This window comes from Choloepus didactylus, chromosome 11 (assembly GCF_015220235.1).
Source record: "Choloepus didactylus isolate mChoDid1 chromosome 11, mChoDid1.pri, whole genome shotgun sequence".
In the NCBI taxonomy this organism is placed as follows: Eukaryota; Metazoa; Chordata; class Mammalia; order Pilosa; family Megalonychidae; genus Choloepus; species Choloepus didactylus.
In genome coordinates this window covers 61,168,569-61,191,878 of record NC_051317.1, presented here as the reverse complement: position 1 = coordinate 61,191,878, position 23,310 = coordinate 61,168,569, and the positions used below count along the sequence as shown (strand labels likewise).

Below are 23,310 nucleotides of genomic sequence, written 5' to 3'. Positions count from 1 at the left end.
CTCTGCTCTCCTTGGAGAGCTTTGCCCTTGAAGGGGAGGGCCCTGCACAGTGGAAGAGGAAGAAACAGATGGCTAAACCTGCTAATATAGCTCTGTCTTGCCTTCCAGGTGTTGGAGGTGCCTTGGGTTACCTTTTGGGTGCCATAGACTGGGCCCATCTGGAACTAGGAAGAGTGCTGGGCACAGAATTTCAGTTCATGTTCTTCTTCTCCGCCTTGGTGCTCACTTTGTGCTTTGTGGTTCACCTGTGCAGTATCCCTGAAGCTCCACTCAAAGATGGTGCAAAGGACTTACTTCCCCAGCAAGCTGTCCAGGACCCTCCATTGTCATCAAACAGAACTTACAAGTATGGCTCTATTGAGAATGTTAAAAATGGTTATGTAAACCCAGAGCTGGCTATGCAAGGAGAAAAACCCAAAAACCTTGCTGAACAGGTAAGAAGGCAAATTCTTTTTCATTTACTTGGAGAAAATACTCTGCTTTCACCCTTTTTCTTTAAAAAAAAATATTCTTTGCTTTGTTGTTTGTTGATTGTTAAAGAGATTTGTGAAGTCTAATTGAATAATCCCTACTAACTATTATCCCTTGGCATTAAAATTTGTCACCTTAGGAAAAAATTGTGCATTTTCCTCCAGCCCTCCTGTGTCTCACTCCTTTCAGACCATTGAACCAGGGAAGACGTGGTCAATTGTGAAAGGTTAGGCTGTAGAGAAGCCTGGAACCATCATCAGGCCAGAAGAGAGAACTTTATCTCTTAGGTTAGGGTTGTAAATCTGTTCCTCCAAGTGACAGCATCCCGAGTTTGGTAACTGGGTAAGTCATGTTAAATTTGTATGTTGTGAGTTGATTGGGTGCTCCTTTTAGGTCACTTCTAGTGAACTGCACAATGAATTCATTGGCTTAAAATTTAAAAAAAGACTGTACAAAATGCAAGAGAGATGGGACTAGGTTAGGATAAAATGATCAAACAGAAAAATCTAGAACTATGCTGACCAATGAGTAGTCACTAACCCCATGCAGCCATTTAAATTAAAATTAAATAAAATTAAAACTTTAGTTCTTTAGTGGCACTAGCCACATTTCAAGTGCTCAATAGCCACATAGGGGGCTAGTGGCTACCGTATGTGAGAACACAGATACAGAACATCCATCATTGCAGAAAGTTCTGTCAGACAGGGCTTGTACAAAAACTGCATCCCCCTCCAGGCTGCGTTTGAATGCCAACCCCTTAGGGATATAGTACAAAGAATCCCCTCATTGGCAAAGAGGTTGTCAGAAGACCTGGTTTCAAATCTTGATTCCTCTAACAGGCTGACCTATATTAGTCATTCAACAAAAAATTGTCAGAAACCTGCTGAAGTGTAGCCTAAAGGTTAAGAGCATGGGTATTCAAATACTGGCTCTATCTTTGGGCATATGACTTTGGACAACTTGCTTAAATTCTTTGTGCCTCAGTTTCCTCTTTTGTAAAATGAGAAAGTAATTTTATCTAGCTTCAGGGTTTTGTGCAGATTGCATGAGATAATCCATGTAAAGTTACCTAGAATGGTTCCGGCCACGTAATAAGGTGTTAGGTCTAGGCATTGCTGTTAGGAGCCTGGCAGAATGCTGCGTGCTCTAAGCACAAATGGAATAGACAGTCTAAACTAACACAATTCTCAGCAGGTTCTGTGAGTCTCACATCCTCTGGGAGTCCAACTTCTCTTGTTGACTTGCCCTGACCATTTCCTAGGGTTATTGGGATGTTCAACTAGGATAAAGCATATAAAGGTTCTTTTTAAACTTTACATTGAGATATAAACATATTATAATCATTACTCATTCAACAAACTGACAAATACTGGATGGTTGTGGAGGGTATCAGTGAGTATAGTAGAGATAAAAGTTGTGAGGGCCACCAACACAGCTGGCTAGTGAATGGGTCAAGAGCTTTGGAATCATTAAGGCAGGGTCTCAATCTCCATTCCTGAATGAGTTAGGATATAGGAGACCCAAAATAACAATGGCTTATACGAGCTATAAGTTTATTTCTCTCTGCTGTAAAGGTCCAGATGAATAGGTCAGAACTGTCTTAGTGATTCCACAAGGAGCCCACAGCCCCTTCTGTGGTTTTCCCTGTTTTGTTGTTCTGAATTTTGAACATGCAGCCTGCATCTTGAACTCCAGGATGGCTTCTTCAGTTATCACCACAAAGTCCACATTTCAGCCAGCAGGAAGGAAGAAAGGAAAGGACGCGCCTCAAACTCTGCTTACCTACCATCGGCCAGAATGCAGTCACACAGCCACACCAAGCTGCAAGGAGAATGGGGAGTACTGTCATGAGTTGGAAGCCATACACCCAACTGAAGCTTCTAGTACTCATAAGAAAGGGAGAACAGGCATTGGGACCAATTGTTAGTCTCTGACAACTCATTAGCTCCTCATCCTAGTAGCTGTGTAACAATCTATAAATTAACCCAGCTGATCTCAGTTTATTTTATCCATTACTGTCTAAACGGACAATAATACATTCTCCCTTATAGAAGAGTTCTAAGAATTAAACACAATTTGGAGGTGAAAACACCTAACCTAGTGATTAACAAATAATAGGTAAATAGATTTACAATTCATCACATAAGTCTGTTTTCTTTTATAAAGCATCACAAATTTAGAATTAAAATCTAGGCAAGTTTAGTGCACTGTGGCAGACAGGATTTGGGGAGTGCATTTTTAATAATTAAAAAGAATGGGAAATAAATTACTACATATTTTTAAATGAATGCAATTTTATTATCATCATGCCCGCCCCTGTCTTGCACTCTTGGGGAATCCTGCCTTATTTGTGAAGACTCTATAATGACTTACCAGTCCCCCCAATCCAGAGGCTCCCCTTTTTGTCCCATGTAATATCCTCATTTGGAGCTAATTCACATTCTGTGCCTCTGTGCTAATTGTCTGTCTTTTCCCCACCAGATGGGTAGGGGAGTCCCTGAGGATAGATGTAGCTGCTGGTCCACTTCCCCATTCCTAACATTTGCCTATCACATGTCTGCCATATGGGAAGCTGGCAACAAATGTTTGTTCCATTAGTTGTTTGTTGAATGAATGCAGCAAAAATGATGGTGTCCAGGTGAAGTATGGATCCTGCTGGAACTTCTTTGGGTAAACAATAATACTCATCAGAACAAGCCACACTGTACATGATTCATTCCTTTATTCATTCAACAACTATTAATTGAGATCCTACTTCCCACCAAATGCAGTGCTGAGCATTGGAAGACCATAGTGAACAAGACACATTCTGTCCCTTCCCCTACAGAGTTAGAGTCTAGCAAAGTGTGATGACTTTTTTTTTTATTTTTAATAAACTTTTAATTTTTGAATAATTTAAATTTATAAAAAAAATAGCAAAAAAAAAAAAGTTGAGTTCCCTGTCTGCCTTTCATCAGATGCCCCTAATAACATCTTACAAATGTATGGTATGTTTGTCAAAACTAAGAAATTAATATTGGTATAGTACTATTAACTAAATAGAAGACTTATTTTGATTTCATCAGCATTTTCCACCAATGACCTTTTTCTGTTCCAGGCTCTAATCTAGAATACTACATAGCTAAGTGGTTTGTAAAGTTTGAGAACCGTTCTTCCTTTCCAAAGTATTTGCTTGATATATCAAGTAAATACTTTCGGTACTTATCTTCAGTTGAAAATCTCATTTGCATTTATTCAATTATGTGTATAAAAAAACAATGAATCTTAGCAGCTAGTTTTACAAATCTGTAAATAGTTTTCTCAAGATTAGTTCTCCCTCAAGTATTGTTTGTTCTATTAATTGCTTAGCATTCTTTCAAAATTAATGCAAAAGTAAAGTTCAGTATTGCTGATGTTTGGATTTACAAGATGCTCCCTACGTATGGTCTGTCCAAGGGAGGCCTCATTGTAGGAACGTGGCCACCTTGGATTGGAGTTTCCACAGAGTGCCGACCTGCCTTCCACCGTGCCACCCTGATGAGAGAATAACTGGAAGAGAATAGTCTTTAATTCATCTGATTCCACTGCTAGCTCCTATTCTAGGATGAGGGTGGTGTTTTCCATGCCCAGAAGAGCACTAGGAAGGACTAAGAGGAAGCCTTCATTTTATCTTGATTCATCTGCAGATACAGAAAATATGAGAATAGTTCTGAGACCTGACTACCCACCTTTCCCTACACCAGGCGTCTTTGAGAGAACACCCACACTTGAATCAGAATTCTGGTCCTATGACTACTAGTTAGCCTGGAACTCCCTTGTGGTGCAATTCTGCAAGGCCGCACAGGCTCCCCATACAACAGAACCTGTGTAATCATTAAAAGATGGGTGTGCTTTCAAAGATTTATTTACATTGTGATACATTATGTAAAACACATGTACCTAAAATGATCTCCAATTTTGGAAAAAGTTACACATATATAGAGAAGAAATCAGAAGGAACTATACCCACAATATGAATTGAAGTTGTTTTTTTTAGGGTGATAAGCTAACCAGTGGTTTTAATTTTTTTTTAACCCTTTACTGTATCAAAAGTTTCTATCATGAACAAGTATTACTTTGAGAATAAGAAAAAAATAATGTCATGGGTTAAGGAACAAAATAAGTCTGAGTTTTACTAAAGATAAGTAGATGTTATCCTGATATGTCATCACTGCTTCTTGGACTCAGTCACCCCAGCACAGGCCACCAGATCATCACACGGCCCAGGGCCTGCCTCATCCCACTCACAGGCTGTTGTGAAGATCCAGTGAAATCAAGTAGGTAGAAGCCTCTTGAAAAACATAAATCCCTCCATGCTAACAAGAAAATAATTTCATCATGCGCAGCAATACAACTAGGTTTCCAGTATGCACCACATACGTAACACTGTAGGCTCTGAATGGTTTAATTATTCGTTTAAAAAAGCAAAACAAAAAAACAAAGAAACAGAACAACGTATCTTAGGCCCAAAGCCAACCATGGACACTACTATTCCAAATCTGCCTCTTGGGAGGCCTCTAGCTCAGCAATGTGTCTACATCCTATCAGGCGAGGGCCTGGGCCACCGTGAAGAATCGTTACTTTCCAAAATGAGGGTGGCTGTGCAATTTGAGAACTGTGACTTTGTTTTTAATGGCAAGAGGCCTGAATTATTCAGGGTTCAAAATGGATCCCCAAAAATCCACCTTCAATTCCTCTACACCATTAATTCCCTCCTTTAACATTTAGTGTTCTTTTGAGTGTACATTTGAGATACTCTTCCTCTCCCTGATGGCTCTGTACTTTCATAACTTATACATCCATCACCACCCCAATCTTCAGCTGACATTGGTGCACAATACTTACAGTAATGCAACGCAAAGGGGCTTAAAACCATTTAAAGAGCTTTATGAAGGGAATTGGTGGGTCAGGGATAAAATGCCAGCTGATGTGGCTTTAGAGGAGGTTTCAGTCTGAGTTCAAATACCCAGAGAGGCTTTGATTGTTTACATTCCTGGCTTCTACTGAAATATTAGGCACAATCTGGAAGTCTGTATTTATTTTTGGAGGAAAGGAAAAATTAGGTTAACAATGAAAGCAGGCTGAAAGTTATGTGCAAGGCAGAAACAATATTTACAATGAAACTGAATGCTTGCTGGCCAGATTCATTATTTTTTTGTATTTTTTTTATTGAGATTGTTCACAAACCATGCAATTATCTAAAGATTCAAAGTGTGTAATCAATTGCCCATGATACCATCATACAGCTGTGCATCCATCACCACAATTAATTTTTCTTTCAATTTTTAGAACATTTTCATTACTCCAGAAAAGAAATAAAGACAAAAAAAGGGAAACTCAAATCCTCCCATACCCCTAACCACCCCCCTCCATTATTGATTCATAGTATTGGCATAGTACGTTTGTTACTGCTGATGAAAAATGTTAAAATATTACTAATTGTAGTATATAGTCTGCAATAGGTATATATTTTTTCCTATATGCCCTTCTATTATTAACTTCTAGTTATAGTGTCATACATTTGTTCTAGTTCATGAGAGAGATTTCTAATATTTGTACAGTTAATCACAGACATTGTCCACCACAAGACTAACTACTTTATAAATTCCCATCTTTTAACCTCCAACTTTCCTTCTGGTGACATACGTGACTCAGAGCTTACACTTTCCACCCCATTCACAGACCATTCAGCACTGTTAGTCATTCTCACAATGTGCTACCATCACCTCTGTCCACTTCCAAACTTGTAAGTTCACCCTAGTTGTACATTCTGCTCTGTTAAGCAACTGCTCCCCATTCTTTAGCCCCGTTCTATATCCTATAACTTTTATTTCATGTCTATGAGTTTACATATTACCACTTGTTCATATCAGTGAGACCCTGCAATATTTGTCCTTATGTGTCTGACTTATTTCACTCCATATATAGTGCCCTCAAGGTTTCTTCAACAACCCATTTTTTTACAACAGTTTTCTACACACATCATACATTCTGTCGTGAGTAAATAATCAATGGTTCCCTGCATAGTCACGTATTTATGTATTCACCACAATCACCACTATCTATATAAGGACATCTCCATTTCTTCCACAAAGAAGGAGGAAGAGTCAAAGAAGGTAGAGAGACAAAAGAAAAAAAAAGAAACAGGAAAAAAAAAAAAAAAAAACATGACAGCTAGGGGCAACAAAAGGAAAAATAGCATTAAACCAAAGTAGAAAAAGAGTCAGACAACATCCCCAATGCCAAAAGTCCTATACCCCTACCCTATGCCCCCCCCCCCAATATGCATTTAGCTTTGGTATATTGCTAAATATTAAAGGAAGCATAATACAATGTTTCGGTTAATTATAGTCTCTAGTTTGCATTGATTGTATTTTCCCCCCAATCCCACCCTATTTTTAACAACTTGCAATGTTGACATTCATTTGTTCTACCTCATGTAAAAACATATTTGTACCTAGGTTTCACTGAGTTATACAGACCTAGTCTTTATCTTTCCTCTTTCCTTCTGGTGTCCCACATGCTCCTAACCTTGCTCTTTCAACCATACTCACAGTCATCTTTGTTCAGCGTACTTACATTGCTGTGCTACTATCTCCCAAAACTGTTCCAAACTTCTCACTCCTGTCTTTTCTTTTCAGTCTGTAGTGCTCCCTTTAGTGTTTCCTGTGAAGCAGGTATCTCGTTCACAAACTCTCTCATTGTCTATTATCAGAGAATATTTTAAGCTCTCCCACATATTTGAAGGACGGTTTTGCCAAATATAGGATTGTTGGTTGGTGGTTTTTCTCTTTCAGTATCTCAAATATATCACCCCACTTCCTTCTTGCCTCCATGGTCTCTGTTGAGAAATCCACACATAGTCTTATCAAGCTTCCTTTGTATGTGATGGATTGCTTTTCTCTTGCTGCATTCAGGATTCTCTCTTTATCTTTCACGTTTGACAATCTGATTATGAAGTGTCTTGGTGTAGACCTATTCAGATCTATTCTGTTTGGGTACGCTGTGCTTCTTGGATCTGTAATTTTATGTCTTTCATAAGAGATGGGAAATTTTCATTGATTACTTCCTCTATTATTGCTTCTGCTCCTTTCCCTTTCTCTTCTCCTTCTGGGACACCCATGACATGCACATTCCTGCATTTTGTGTTATCATTCAATTCCCAGAGATGTTGCTCATATTTTTCCATTCTTTTTTCTATCTGTTCTTTTGTGTATAGGCTTTCAGGTGTGTTGTTCTCCAGTTCTTGAGTGTTTTCTTCTGCCTCTTGAGATCTGCTGCTGTATGTCTCCACTGTGCCTTTCATCTCTTGTGTTGTGCCTTTCATTTCCATATATTCTGCCAGCTGGTTTTTTGAACTTTCAATTTCTACCTTATTATGCCCAGTGTTTTCATTATATGCTTCATTTCTTTTGCCATATCTTCCCTAAACTTTTTGAATTGATTTAGTATTAGTTGTTTAAATTCCTGTATCTCAGTTGAAGTGTAAGTTTGTTCCTTTGACTGGGACATGACTTCGTTTTTCTTAGTGTAAGTTGTAGTTTTCTGTTGTCTAGGCATTAGGTTTCCTTGGTTACCCCAATCAAGTTTTCCCAGATCAGAATGGGCTCAGGTTCAGAAGGAGGCAATAGTGTCAGGTCTCCCTCAGGGTGTGTCTTAGAAGATTGATACACCCTTTGAGGCTTCAAGCCACTGTGCTTTTCTGCCCAGCAGGTGGTGCCTGTCAGCCTGTCACTCCAGACTGGTGTAAGGAGGTGTGGCCTGTGGCTGTTTTCCCCCAGGCTCTGGGGTCTGGTTCTGAATGGAAGGTGGGTAATGGAGCTGGGCCCCAGCTCTTTCCTCATAGGGAAGATAAACCCCTTGGGGAGATAGCATTTGCCTTCAAATAGTCTCTCTGACTCTGCTCTCTACACCCTTGTTTGGGTCATAGCACTGGGAACTGAAAATGGCTGAGACTTTCTCGACTGAGCTGGAAAAGGTCCACAGCCACCCTCAGTTTCACCCATTGGCCAGAGATAGCACCTGGTCCTCTGGGCTCCCCATCCCTCTCAGAGAGGTCCTCTGGCTCTCCAAGGTCAGTCATCACCAAAAGCCTCTGTCTGCTTGTTGGGGATTCATAGCTTGTATTGAGCAGTCAACAATTGTTAATTAAAACCTCAGTTGGAGCTGGGCTGAGATATATTCACTTGTTCAGAGCATGCTGCTCTCTAGCACAGTGAGGCTTCGCAGTTTGGGCTGCTGTGAGGGAAGGGCTTACAGCTCAGGTCCACGGTTTTTACTTACAGATTTTATGCTACAATCTCAGGCATTCCTCCCTATCCAGGTTGGTGCATGATATGTGGACAGTCATGTTTGTCCCCCAGCAGTTATTCCAGATTATTTGCTAGTTGTTCCTGGTTGTTTATTTGTTTGTTCCAGGGGGACAAAGTAGCTTCGACTCTCCTCTATGCTGCCATCTTCTGTCTTCCTCCAGATACACTTTTTTTTGATAGTTCTTTTTATTGAGATTGTTCACATACCATACAATTATCCAAAGATCCAAAGTGTACAATCAATTGTCCAAGGTACCATCATACAGATGTGCATCCGTCATCACAATTATTTTTTTTTAATTTTTAGAACATTTTCATTACTCCAGAAAAGAAATAAAGACAAAAAAAGGAAACTCAAATCCTTCCATACCCCTAACCACCCCCCCTCCATTATTGATTCATAGTATTGGTGTATTACATTTGTTACTGTTCATGAAAGAATGTTAAAATACTACTAGCTGTAGTATATAGTTTGCAATAGGTATACTTTTTTCCTATATGCCCCTCTATTATTAACTTCTAGTTACAGTGTCATACATTTGTTCTAGTACATGAGAGAGATTTCTAATATTTGTACAGTTAATCACGGACATTGTCCACCACAAGATTCACTGTTTTATACATTCCCATCTCTTAACCTCCAAAGTTCCTTCTGGTAACATACATAACCCTGAATTTACCCTTTCCACCATATTCATACACCATTCAGCACTGTCATTCTCACAATGTGCTACCATCACCTCTGTCTACTTCCAAACGTTTAAGTTCACCCTAGTTGAACATTCTGCTCATAATAAGCAACCAGTCCCTGTTCTTTAGTCTCATTCTATATCCTGGTAACTATATTTCATGTCTATGTGTTTACATATTATAACTAGTTCATATCAGTGAGACCCTGCAATATTTGTCCTTATGTGTCTGTCTTATTTCACTCCATATAGTGCCCTCAAGTTTTCTTCATCAACCCATTTTTTAAGATGGTTTTGTTCAGACACCATACATTCTGTCCTAAGTAAACAATCAATGGTTCCCTGTATAGTCACATATTTGTGTATTCACCACCAGCACCACTATCTATAGAAGGACATCTCCGTTTCTTCCACAAAGAAGGAGGAAGAGGCAAAGAAGGTAGAGAGACAAAAGAGAAAGAAAAAAAGAGAGAAACACACACACACACACACAAACAGCTAGATAGCACCAAAAGGAAAGATAGCATTAAACTAAAGTAGGATGAAGAGTCAGACAACCTCACCAATGCCAAAAGTCCCCTACCCTTTTCCCATGCCGCCCCATATGCATTTAGCTTTGTTATATTGCCTTTGTTATATTAAAGGTAGTATAATACAATGTTTCAGTTAATTATAGTCTCTAGTTTGCACTGATTGTTTTTCCCCCCATCCCACCGTTCTAGTTTGCTAATGCTGCCAGAATGCAAAACACCAGAAAAGGACTGGCTTTTATAAAGGGGGTTTATTTGGTTACACATTTACAGTCTTAAGGCCATAAAGTGTCCAAGGTAACACAGCAGCAATCAGCTACCTTCACCGGAGGATGGCCAATGGTGTCCGGAAAACCTCTATTAGCTGGGAAGGCATGTGGCTGGTGTCTGCTCCAAAGTTCTGGTTTCAAAATGGCTTTCTCCCGGGATGTTCCTCTCTAGGCTGCAGTTCCTCAAAAATGTCACTCTTAGTTGCACTTGGGATATTTGTCTTCTCTCAGCTTCTCGGAGCAAGAGTCTGCTTTCAATGGCTGTCTTCAAACTGTCTCTCATCTGCAGCTCCTGTGCTTTCTTCAAAGTGTCCCTCTTGGCTGTAGCTCCTCTTCAAAATGTCACTCACAACTGTACTTCAAAATGTCACTCACAGCTGCACTGAGTTCCCCCTATCCATCAGCTCATTTATATGACTCCAATGACTCAACTTAGACCCACCCCAAATGGGTGGAGCAACACCTCCATGGAAATTATCTAATCAGAGTCATCACCCACAGCTGGGTGGGGAGCATCTCCAAAGAAACACTCAAAAGAATTACAATCTAATCAACACTGATAACATCTGCCCACACAAGATTACAACAAAGATAATGGCGTTTGGGGGACACAATATATTCAAACTGGCACACCACCCTATTTTTAACACCCTGCAATGTTGACATTCATTTCTTCTACCTCATGTAAAACATATTTGTACCTTTTGTCACAATCATTGAGCACCCTAGGTTTCACTGAGTTATAGAGTACCAGTCTCTATCTTTCCTCTTTCCTTCTGGTGTCCTACATGCTCCTAACCTTCCTCCTTTAACCATACTCACAGTCACCTTTGTTCAGTATACACACATTGCTGTGTTACTATCTCCCCAAATTTTGGTCCAAACCTCTCACTCCTGTCTTTTCCTTTCAGTCTGTAGCACTCCCTTTAGTGTTTCCTGTAGAGCATGTATCTTGTTCACAAACTCTGTCATTGTCAGAAAATATTTTCAGCTCTCTCTTATATTTGAAGGACAGTTTTGCTGGATATAGGATTGTTGGTTGGTGGTTTTTCTCTTTCAGTATCTCAAATATATCACCCCACTTCCTTCTTGCCTCCATGGTCTCTATTGAGAAATCTGCACATAGTCTTATCCAGCTTCCTTTGTATGTGATGGGTTGCTTTTCTCTTGCTGCATTCAGGATTCTCTTTATCTTTGATGTTTGATAATCTGATTAGGAAGTGTCTTGGTGTAGGCCTATTCAGATCTATTCTGTTTGGGGTATGCTGCACTTCTTGGATCTGTAATATTATGTCTTTCATAAGAGATGGGAAATTTTCATTGATTACTTCCTCTATTATTGCTTCTGTCCCTTTCACCTTCTCTTCTCCTTCTGGGACACCCATGACACATACATTCCTGTATTTTATATAGTCATTTAGTTCCCAAAGATGTTGCTCATAATTTTCCATTCTTTTTTCTATCTGTTCTTTTGTGTGTAGGCTTTCAGGTGTCTTGTTCTCCAGTTCCTGAGTGTTTTCTTTTGCCTCTTGTGATCTGCTGCTGTATGTATCCATTATGTCTTTCATCTCTGGTGTTGTGCCTTTCATTTCCATAGAATTTGCCAGTTTTTTTTTTGTTTGAACTTTTGATTTCTACCTTATGTAACCCAGTTTTTTCATTATATGCTTCATCTCTTTTGCCACATCCTCCCTAAACTTTTTGAATTGATTTAGCATTAGTTGTTTAAATTCCTGTATCTCAGTTGAAGTGTAAGTTTGTTCCTTTGACTGGGCCATAACTCTGTTTTTCTTAGTTTATGTTGTAGTTTTATGTTGTCTCAGCATCTGGTTTCCTTGGTTACCCCAATCAGGTTTTCCCAGACCTGAATGGGCTCAGGTCTAGAAGGCGGCAATCTGTTTCCCTGAGGTTGTCTTAGATTGATACACCCCATGAGGCCTCAAGTCACTGTTTTTTTTCTGCCCAGCAGGTGGTGCTTGTCTGCCTGTAGCTCCAGACTGGTGTAAGGAGGTGTGGCCCATGGCTGTTTTCCCCCAGGCTCTGTGGTCTAGTTCTGAATGGAAAGTGGGTAGTAGAGCTTGACACCAATTCTTTCCTCTTAGGGAAGATACATCCCCTAAGAAGAGGTCATTAACATTTGAATAGTCTCTGTGCTATCTCCACCCTTGTCTGGGTCAGAGCACTGGGAACTGAAAATGGCTGAGGCTTTCTCTACTGAGCCAAAAAAGGGACAGAAATCCCTCTTCCAGGGCCAGTTCACAGCCACCCTCAGTTTCACCCACCAGCCAGAGACAGCACCCAGTCCTCTGGGCTCCTCCACCCTCCCAGAGAGGTCCTCTGGCTCTCCAAGGTCAGTCATCACCAAAAGCCTCTGTCTGCTTGTTGAGGATTTGTAGCTTGTATTGAGCAGTCCACGCTTGTTAATTGAAACCCCAGTTGGAGCTCAGCTGAGCTATATTTGCTTGCTTGGAGAGTGCTGGTCTCTAGCACCATGAGGCTTTCCAGTTCTGGCTGTGGGGGGAGGGGGCTTTCTGCTCAGTCTGTAGTTTTTACTTACAAATTTTATGCTGTGATCTCGGGCATTCCTCCCAATTCAGGTTGGTGTATGATGAGTGGGCAGTCATGTTTGTCCCCCCGCAGTTATTCCAGATTATTTACTAATTGTTCCTGGTTGTTTATTAGTTGTTCCAGGGGAACTAACTAGTTTTCACTCCTCTCTATGCCGCCATCTTCTGGAACTCCAGATTCACTTTTTTAATGTGCATTTTTGGAGAGAGAGAGAGAGGAGGGAAAGTTGAGTTACATTACTTAGTTTTGTTCCTTGATCTTTATCTTTAGTTGCTTCTTCCTGTGGTCATGGAAAAAGTAGTAATTCTGCATTATGTTTCTGCTATAATCATTACTTATTTTGAACACTCTTTTATGTGCAGTAAACAGATATTTTTCCCAACTCCAAGGAATGTCTATATATTTTTAATACCAGCTAAGTAGAATAAAATTTGTATAGTCAAGGTCAATAGGCTAAATACTACAAGATTGATGAATTAAAAAATCAACTTGTACAACAAATTTGTATAACTTACTAGTATGGTTTTCCACAACAAAGAGGTAAAACACATCATTTAAGATTAAGAGTTACAAAGAAATTGCTATAAGTTAAATAGAAAATCTCAGGAGAGCATAATATAAAATCTAACCAGGATTCAGAATAAATAAAAATCTGATGAGAAAGAACATCGCCATACCATGGTTATGTTTATAATCTCAGGGTCTTCAGGGCAGATGATTACTCATGTTCCTGAGGTTCCTTTCTTCTCTTATATGACAATATATTAAAGACTGTTTCATTCTTTGTGCTTCAAAGCAGTTGTGCCAATTACTCAAAGTTTCCCATTCTGTCAAGTTTCCTGTAACTGAAAAATTGTAGTTAAAATCTAGTTTTAACATGATTCAAGTCAAGTAGAGAATTTGGGACTTATGTATTCATTCCTTATTTATTTTTGTGGTTTTACATGGTTCTTACTTTGGACTAAAAAGGCTTATTTATATGGGTCACTTAATGGCAGCATCCAGCCTAATGACTTGGGAGGAGGCACAAGGCCAAAAGCAGGGCACCAAGAAACCCTCTGGAGCTTTCAATTGCTACATGACAAAGTATCAAAAGCTTAGCAGCTTAAAATAATACCCATCTATTAAATCTCAGAAGTCTGGTGAGCAAAGCTGAGTGTACTGCTTAAAGTCTCACAAGGCTGAAATCAAGGTGTCAGGGGAACTGCAATCCCATCTAGAAGACCTGGGAAGATTCCACTTCCAAGCTCATTCAGGTTGTTGTCAGAATCTAGTTCCTCATGGTTGTAGGACTGAGGTCCCTGTTTCCTTGCTGAATGAGTCACTCTCAGCACCTAGAGGCCACTCTCAGGTCCCTATGATGGGGCCTCCCACATCTTTAAATCCAGCAATGGCACATTGAATCCTTTTTGTGCTTCAGATCTCTCTGACACTGCCCCCCCTTCTGTTACCAGCTGGAGAAAACTTTCTGCTTGTAAAGGGTTCATATTATTAGGCTAGTCTTACCTCAGTAATCTCCCTTTTGATTAACTCAAAGTCAACTGATTAGTAACCTTAATCAAATCTGCAAAATCCAATTTTCCATGTAGTATAATCATGATAGTAACACCAGAGGACAGGGATCATTTGGGCCATCAGCCTACCACACTCTCAGAGGCAAGAAATTTAAGAAATTTAATTATCTAAGGGCTGGTTTAGATCTGTGGCACATGTCCTTGTGCAGTGGTCTGTCATTCAAAGATTGGAAGCCAGATACCCCTTAAATCTTAGTCCAAAGCACGATCTCCAGTCCCTTCTTCCTTATGTCACCAAAGCACCATTCTAGACCTGAGATTGCTAAGTGTCCACACATAACCGCACACCTCCTATGAGGTCACGCCATAGAGACTTAGATCCCATACCCACAAAGAGTGACCCCATATTATGGGCATCTAACATATATACATAGCACAGTGTGTATTCTGGCTTCTGCAGCTACTGGGAATCTGCTTGGAAGGTCACAATTCTGTTTCCTGTTCTATTCCAGACTCAGAGGGCAATGACAATGAAGTCACTGCTGAGGGCGCTGGTGGGCATGCCTCCCCACTATCGCTGCCTTTGTATCAGCCACCTCATTGGATGGACTGCATTCCTGTCCAACATGCTCTTCTTCACGGATTTCATGGGCCAGGTATCCCACACATCTGTACATATGCTCATTGACTCACACATCAATCTCTTGATCAGCACCTATTGAGTTTCATATGGGCTATGTTCTATAATGGAAGCAGCAAGAGTGTAGGAATGAGTACATTTAAGGAACTGACTTAGAGTCAGGTTCTAGGGGTGACTACTACACCCTGGACAAGTATGAAGCCTACCAGCACTTCATCAAATACAACAAATAGGGAAAAATTGATGTGAGCTGTAAAAGTCATGGCAGGCTTAATAAAGGAAGTGCAGTTGATATGGGCCTTGAAGGGTAAGTAGGAATTGGAGAGCTAGAGGAAAAGGAGAAGACATTCCAGGTAAGAATAGGAATGGCATGTGTGGAGATGACTCAGAAGCTTGTTATCTGTAACAGAAGATGGGCGACAGGGTTCCCTGTCTCGTGTGGGGCCAGATGTAGGGTAGAGGAAAGGGTGTTAAAGACCCAGGGAAGTGTTGTCTAGATGATACGATAGACATTTGGTCTTCCTGAATGTTCATGAGCAGAGGTTTTATAGGATGACAGTGGTGACTTAGTCATGGCAGAATGAGCCCTGTACCCAGGAAGGGCTCATCAGTCATGTTCATGTTGTTCCCAGGGGCTGGGGAAGCCAAATGTATGAGGAGGGGTCCCTACTTCACTGTATTTGTGACTCAACTGCCCCACATCTCTCTTTCAGATTGTGTACCATGGAGATCCCTACAGTGCACACAATTCCACAGAGTTTCTTATCTATGAAAGAGGGGTTGAGGTTGGATGTTGGGGCTTATGCATCAACTCCGTGTCTTCCTCACTCTACTCTTGTAAGTATCCCCATCTAAAGGTGTTTTCTGCAGGAATCCAAGGTTAGGAACAGGTCATTGGAACAAACCAGATGCTCACGCCATGGGGCATGAGGTCATAGTTAGTCACCAGGGTGAGGATGAATTCCAGGGAGCTGGTTGAAAGTTCCTTAAACCCTTTCTAAGGTCAGAGTTAGCATTAGGGATTAGGGTGGACTGAGTTGGCAGTATTGGTGGGGGGGGGGGGGAAGGAGAGAATCTTTGGGGGATATGGCTTTAGAGGACACCATAGTGGGAGAAGAGAGACTGAAAAATCATGATGGACTTCTCACTACTTCAGTTTGGAAGTGACACATGTCACTTTTCACATATCATTGGCTAGTACAAATCATATGACCCCACCAGGGGGCTGGGAAATGTGGTTTTCCATGTGCCCAGAAAGGAAGACCTAGCACCGTCACTCTACAGGGAGAAAGGGGAAGTTGACAGGACCAGAACCATTGGTGTGTGTAAGAACAAGCACACAAAAAGGTGCTCTCCATTGATTACCTTCTCCAGGTGTCCTGTGGTCTGACCACTGGTGGTTTGATCACATATCTGATGGATTCTTGCTTTCATTCCACTTCCCTAATATATTTTCATCATTGCTTAAAAACTATTAATAATCTTGGGTGAGCATATGCAATTTCTGATTTTCAAATGTTTTGACATGCAAAACTGTCAATATATCATCTGGTTCAACCCATTTTATTATCATAAAGGTCATTGCAAAGCTGCTGTTTGTGCTCAGCTCTCCCCCCTACTTAGCCACGTTTCAGCTGTGAGGGTGCTGCAAATAAAGGGATTTCTGCCTTCGATTTCCCAATACATCCAAACCACTTTATTGCCACCCTAGGACACGACACCCAGGCTCATTTTGTGCTTGCTGATGTGTATGGGAAAATCGCCAAGCTCTGTGTACATTGAATTAAGTGAAAAGTCCAGCCTTTAAAATGTATGAGATTCCCCATTTGAAGTGGAAATTTTGCTCCTAATCAGGAGTAGAAGGGGCATGGCCCAGGGTGGGAAAGGGGGAAGAGAAGGGGGAGGATCCCTGAGACCATTTTCAGGGGCACTCTCTCCATTGTTGAGTGTACTTCTTGTGGGGGTAGAAGAGGGACATATGTACTGACCCCTACTCTGGTCTTTAAGCATTCGTCTAGTCATAGCACAGCCCAAAATCTGCTTCAAGCTCAAGAAAACCTCTTCAAAATACAGCACAACTGGAAAAGGGATCTTAATATAAACATACAAGGAATGCATGAGTCTAATAATCATAAAACAGTAAAATTCATTAGTTTTAAATTTATGATATTCAAACGGTGTGAGTTAAAGCTTACATTTCTTTAGCAAACCATTCCCCTCATCCCCAGAATGAATGAATTAAGAAAGTTACCAGAGGAAGTTTTCAAATATCACCACTACTGTGAAAGATTCTTCACTTCTTTCCCCCTGCAGCTCAACCTCCCCCCACCTCCCAGGCAGACTAGATCATATTCTTTGATTCCAGAGCACACTATGTAACCCTCTATTTTCAACTCATCAGGTAATGTCAGGCGCAGATCTACAATTTCTATCCATCTGGAGCTTGGTGGGGGAAATCTTGCTACTGGAAGAGTTGGGGAGTGGCTAGGGTAAGGTGATGAGGCACTTGTTTTCAAGCTCCTTTTGCACAGCAAGCATACTTATTTTGATGAGAATAGCATTACTGAGTACTGGCATGTAGCCAATTGTTCATATCAAACACTACCTATTCATAGGTGGTGCTGAAATCAATCATTTCCTGCCAATCCTAAGGAGAAGGAGAGTGTGATGATATGACTAGCACCAGGTATCAGACCCACTGAAGGGCAAGACAAGCTTGGCCCTTAATTTTATTGATTTCCCTTCATGAATGAACCATTATTTGCTGAATTTACTTACGTTTCCAAATGTTTCTTTGCCCTTCCTCACCTTCTTCTTGGCTGGCCTAAACTTGGAGAAGAGCATTCCCCTAGTGAATACTGATGGCATCTTTTGGATCCTGGGGTCTCTTGGATTATATTCTGCATCACCTATCTTTATATTGCTTTCACTCTTAGCCTTGACAACTGCCCTCCAGGCATGATATGAATTTAAGAGCAGAAACACTGTTGCCTTCTTGTCATTTCCAGAGCTTTGTCTTCCATCAGAATGACCTGAGACAGCATCTAGTTCCATCTAATTTCAAATGTAATACAGATTAGGTTTCTTGTCTATGTGGTGAAAGTCCAATAATTATTTGCATAGATATGGAAAATGTCATTCTTGGCATTTTAGATATTTCAGGTATCTGTTATTTATCCCTTCAGTTCATGTGTTCCTGGAGAAGGTGGTAGGAGAAAGGTAAGGAATGAATGTACTAAAACCAACTGATTCAAAAAGGAGGCTCAAAATTTTCTAGGGATTTTCCCTACTACTGGGGAAAACTTCATAAAAAGTTTTAAAACATGTAATTTAATTTTTAAAATTAGCTCTACCATAATATATTTGTGAGCAAGTCAAGTTTGCCACCTGGAAGGGGCACCAAGTTAAGAATCAACCATTGTCAACACAACCTCTGTCTATTGAAATAACACTCGCCACCATTAATTGGATGTCTCCTATGTCTTAGGCATTGGACTGGATGATTTCATGGATATTTTATCTCACTTCATCCTGACAACAACCCTAAAGGAAGGTTTTATCATCATTTCTTAGATGAGGAAGCTGAGGTTTTAAGAAGTTAAGGAACTTGTTAACAGAGAGAGAGGGAGCCAGTGATGGGGAGACGCTGAATGGTGTCGGAGCTCAGAGAAGGAGCCCTTTACCAGTCTGGGAGGGGCTGGCAAGTCAGGGAAAGTGTGTGCAGATACTCACACATCCTTTACTCCTTCTTCTGTATGCAGAATGCATTTAGGTGGAGACTAAGAGACCCTGGATGACTCAGATCATTCTGAAAAATCTAGTGGTTTTAATTTTTTCCTCCTGACATTGGGCTGTGGGGCCAAGTAGTCCTCTATTTTTATTTTGGTAGTATTAGGCAGACCCCTCTGAGTCAGAAAAATCCACATTTTTCTTCTACGTCTTGCTGCCTCAGGGTGAGACAGCCGAGACAGGCTTTTCCACCACCTCTCTTGCATCCTGTCGCTTTTCAGTTGCCTGCTTAACTGTGCCTGGTCCTTCCATGATAAAGAAAAACTGCCTAGCAAGGAAATTGCAAGCTCTCCTTTATGCAGAGGATTTAAAACTTATTCCAAAAGCCAGCTGTTTCCAAGCACAGATAAGGAAGTCCTTTTGTTCCTGACTCAGGAAGTCTCTTAAAAAAATATGAGTCTTCAAAAGAAAGGATTGCCTGAAATTGATAAATGTTGTGAAGCCCTGCCAGCTGTAATCTCTCCCTTTCTTCCCACAGATGCTCAGAAAGCTTTGGTATCCTCCGTCGGATTAAAGGGTCTTTACTTCATGGGTTTTCTGCTCTTTGGCCTTGGGACAGGATTTATTGGGCTCTTCCCGAACGTCTACTCCACCCTGGTCCTGTGCATCTCATTTGGGGTGATGTCCAGTACCCTATACACCGTGCCCTTTAACCTCATTGTCAGGTACCACCGCGAGGAGGAGGAGGTGTGTCTGACCTCTGCCCTGGGTAATATCTGAATTCACCCAAAGGCTGGAGGGGATTTGGTAGGAATGCATTTAGTGGAATTGGAAAATAAAGGATCTTGAGACAGCAGAACTGAAGTGCCCAACTGATGATAACCACAGTCTGGCAAAGGCACAGCCACCACCCCAGCCCACCCTTCTCCTATTCCCTACACTGAACCCTTGTGCACCTGCTGAGCAGGAGGGCAAGTACTGCTACCCCACTTTGTCTGATTAGGAAAGGGGGCTCAGCAATGCTGAGAAACCTTCCTACAATCACCCAGAGACCAAGAAAGGGGAGCCTGAGTCTTCTGACACCCAATCCACAGCTTATCCTGGTGCACCTGCAGCATTTCTGGGGCTGAAGACCCCACCCTACTCCAACCCCAATCACTTCAGAAGTGCATGGTGGAATTTCTGGAAGTTATTGGTTGAGGGCAGGACATTCTTTGACAACACTTTCCTTGGAAGTCCAGGTTTACTGAGACCCTGTGTGCTGGTGATTAAACAGGAAGCAGAGAGGAGAGCTGGGATAACAGGTGGTCACCCCCATTGGGCTACCTAGAGGGGCCTCTCCATCTACACCTTGGATGTCAACCTAGAGCATAAGCCCATAACCTGTCCTTAGAGGAACACTAAGTTGACTTTTTCTCTTCTAAAATTACCACCTCTTATCAAATTGTGCGGCTTTTCCCCATGAAAGCAGGCTCACATTTCCTTAGCTGGAGCAGTGATGTAAAAGCTGAAGAAATAACACCCAGTTCAATCCATCACATCATGAAACTTCAAAAACAGTGAACATATGTCCATGTGACTGTGATTCTGGCCTTCTATTCCATCATTTGACCTGGCAAACACAGCAGGGCAAGGAATTAAAGTCTTTCGAACAGGAGTTGTGACTTGCCCCATCCCTCAGTAAACATTGCTGCTAATTTTCATTGCATGACAGGGGTTTTGCTGCCAAAAAAGTAGTTATTATGAAGGACTGCACATCCAAGAAGAGAGTTATGTGGTACAAAGGTAAAAACACATAAGCTTTGGACTCAGGGAAACCTGGATTCAAATCCTGCCTGCCCCACTTGGCAGCTGTGAGACATTGGAGATGTTATACATTTATTTATGTAAATACCACTTAAAATGTTTAGTTCATTTTTAGGCACCCCTCCCTGCTCACCCTTTTTCTATCTCCCCTTGTCCCTTATGGGTAACCACTCTTATTAGTTTTTTGCTTATCATTCCAGTGTTTTTAATGCAAATCAAGCAAATATGAATCTCTACCATGTGTTATTTATTTAGCATAGGAAACGTCATTTAAACTCTCAGCCTTGGTTTACTCATCAGCTCTCTAATATCCACTTATAGAGTTGCTGGTGGTTGGAAAGTTAAATTAAATGAGATAGTGCAAATAATGTGCTTAGCACAGTGCCTACCTAACACCTGGCAAAGACTCAAACAACAGTACTTAGTATTATTGTTGTTACCATGGGGATAATGATAATAATATATGCCATCTAGGGAGGTGGTGAGGATGAAATAAAGTAGCGTGTGAGCAAGAACCACATACAAGGAAGGCCTAGCACATAAGAGAAATCTCAAAGCTGGCAATGTTATTAACCAATTTAGACCAAATATCAAACATTAACAAAATATGTTAACCAAATAGCAACCATATTTTGAATGGTTCAATTGCTTTTTTTACATTGCTTCCCCTAGGCATATCTGTGTTTCAACATCTTCTAAAAACGTTGAATTTTTAACACAAAGGAAGAAAAGGAATGGCATATTTCTACTAGATTGTCTGCATTGTCCTCTAAAAGAGATAATTTCATGTATATAAACCATCTGACCCTCATGTTTGTGTTAATGGTGGAATTTAAGAATTTTGGGCAAGTGACTAGATAGTCCCTGGGAGCAGTATGGAGTGTCTTGGTGCCCCAAAAAGCTGGGGTTGGCAAACTATGGCCCATGGGCAAAATGCAGCCCCACCACCTGTATAGCCCATGAGCTAAGAATTATTTTTACATTTTTTAATGGTTGGAAAAAATCCAAAACAGGAGACTATTTTATGAGAATTATGTGAAATTTAGATTTCAGTGGCCATAGAAGAGTTTTATTGTCACACAGCCATGCTAACTCACGTATTGTCTCTAGCTGCTTTTGCACAGTAATGGCAGAGTTGAGTAGTTGCAACAGAAACACCTCAAGTTTTGCAAAGCCAAAATATTTACTATCTGGCTTTATTCAGAAAAAGTGTGCCAACCCCTGCCCTCAAGGACAGTTCCATGTCAATCAAATGCTGTTCCTGTGCTTCCCTTGCAGAAGCGGCAGACCCCGGAAGGGGCCCCGGATGGCAGAGCCAGGGGAAAGGGTGTGGACTGCGCTGCCCTCACCTGCATGGTGCAGCTGGCTCAGATCCTGGTGGGAGGAGGCCTGGGCTTTCTGGTCAACTCAGCTGGGAGTGTCATCGTCGTGGTGATCTTGGCCTCCGCAGTGGCACTGATCGGCTGTTGCTTTGTGGCTTTCTTTGTTAGATACGTGGATTAGGTCAATAAAAAGACATTGACCTTAACCTCAGACACCATGAAGCATTTGCCAGGAAATCAATCTTTTCTGTAGCTCTGCATTTTTCTGGTCTGCTCGTTGGACGCCCGTGTTGTGTTTTGGCTGCAGTTTTCTGCCCATTCCTCACTTTCAGCTGGTGATCTGCATACCAGTCCCCATATTTCAGGCAGTATTGTCTTTTGAAAGGCTGGGCCCTGCCTCCATTCTCTGGTGGCAAAGGGTAAATGCATTTGGTAGCATCTACACAGGCCTTTCTTACGGCATCTTTGTCCGGGTGTATGGAGAGGCAGTGTGCTTTCTGCAGAACATTTCGGGCCTTCACGAAACCTGAGATGCAGACTGATTCCACACATGATGCTTGGATTTCTTCTATGATGTGATTTTTTTTAAAAGCCTGGGGTCCATATATGATCTGAGGGCCATCTTTTTCATCAAATCCACCAATACTCAAAATATCATTTATGATCTCCCCAACAAGTCTGCCGGAACATCTCATGCTGGGGATTTTGCCACTTTATAAAAGCTCATTTTATTAACATACATGGAAACATCTCTCTCTAGCCTGCGTGTTTGTTCCAACCTCTGGAAGTGCTATGAAAGTTTTTGAAGCAAAGCTTTCCCATTTTTTCCAGTGATCTCTTCTCGAAGCTAAAGCAAATTTTGTCTAGCCAGATCCCTTCAACTGCTCTTACATGGAGTGAAGTCAAGCAGCCTCAGAGCTAGTGTGAATTAATAGAAAGATCATGAGCTTTGGTGGCCACCTGGTTCTTAAACTTGCTTGGTCATTTTTAACCTGCCCAAGTCTCACTTGCTCATCTATGCAATGCATTTGGGATAGTTGTGATGATTTATAATACATAATTCTTGAGTGCTTAACCACCAGCCAGACACCATTCTAAATATTGCCCTGTGTTGACAGAGCAACTTGGGAGTGGGTGCTATCACTCATCTCCATTTGATACATGAGGACCCCGAGGTGAGAAGGGTTACTTAATTCATCTGAAGCTACACAACTCCTAAGTGACAGATCTGGGATTTGAACCTCTGCCTTCTGGCGCCACTGTGCTTCACTGCTTCCTATGTGTATGTGCAGCACTCAGCCTGCTGCCTGGCACTAGGTCTGCACTTGATGAGTGATAGTTACTGTCACTATTGTTGAAGGCTCATCAGCCAGTACCCCCTTCCATAGATCTGCTCCAGTCCTTCTTGGGTGTTTGCCAACACAGCTCCTCTGTGCCCAACC

The 23,310-nt window shown here is 41.3% G+C and overlaps 1 protein-coding gene across 2 annotated transcripts in view; it reads left to right on the top strand.

The window, feature by feature from the left end:
• The window catches only part of SLC45A2 (solute carrier family 45 member 2), a 40,903-nt gene extending 18,854 nt beyond the window's left edge, over positions 1–22,049 (top strand). The window contains exons 3-7 of one of the 2 annotated variants that reach the window (XM_037799189.1): positions 109–434; positions 14,884–15,027; positions 15,725–15,848; positions 19,279–19,487; positions 21,825–22,049. In XM_037799189.1, the coding sequence (XP_037655117.1) occupies positions 109–434; positions 14,884–15,027; positions 15,725–15,848; positions 19,279–19,487; positions 21,825–22,049 (1,028 nt within the window). The remainder of the gene's footprint in view (positions 1–108; positions 435–14,883; positions 15,028–15,724; positions 15,849–19,278; positions 19,488–21,824) is intronic. The other variant, XM_037799190.1, reaches the window with a different exon arrangement.
• The last annotated feature ends 1,261 nt before the right edge of the window (positions 22,050–23,310 follow it).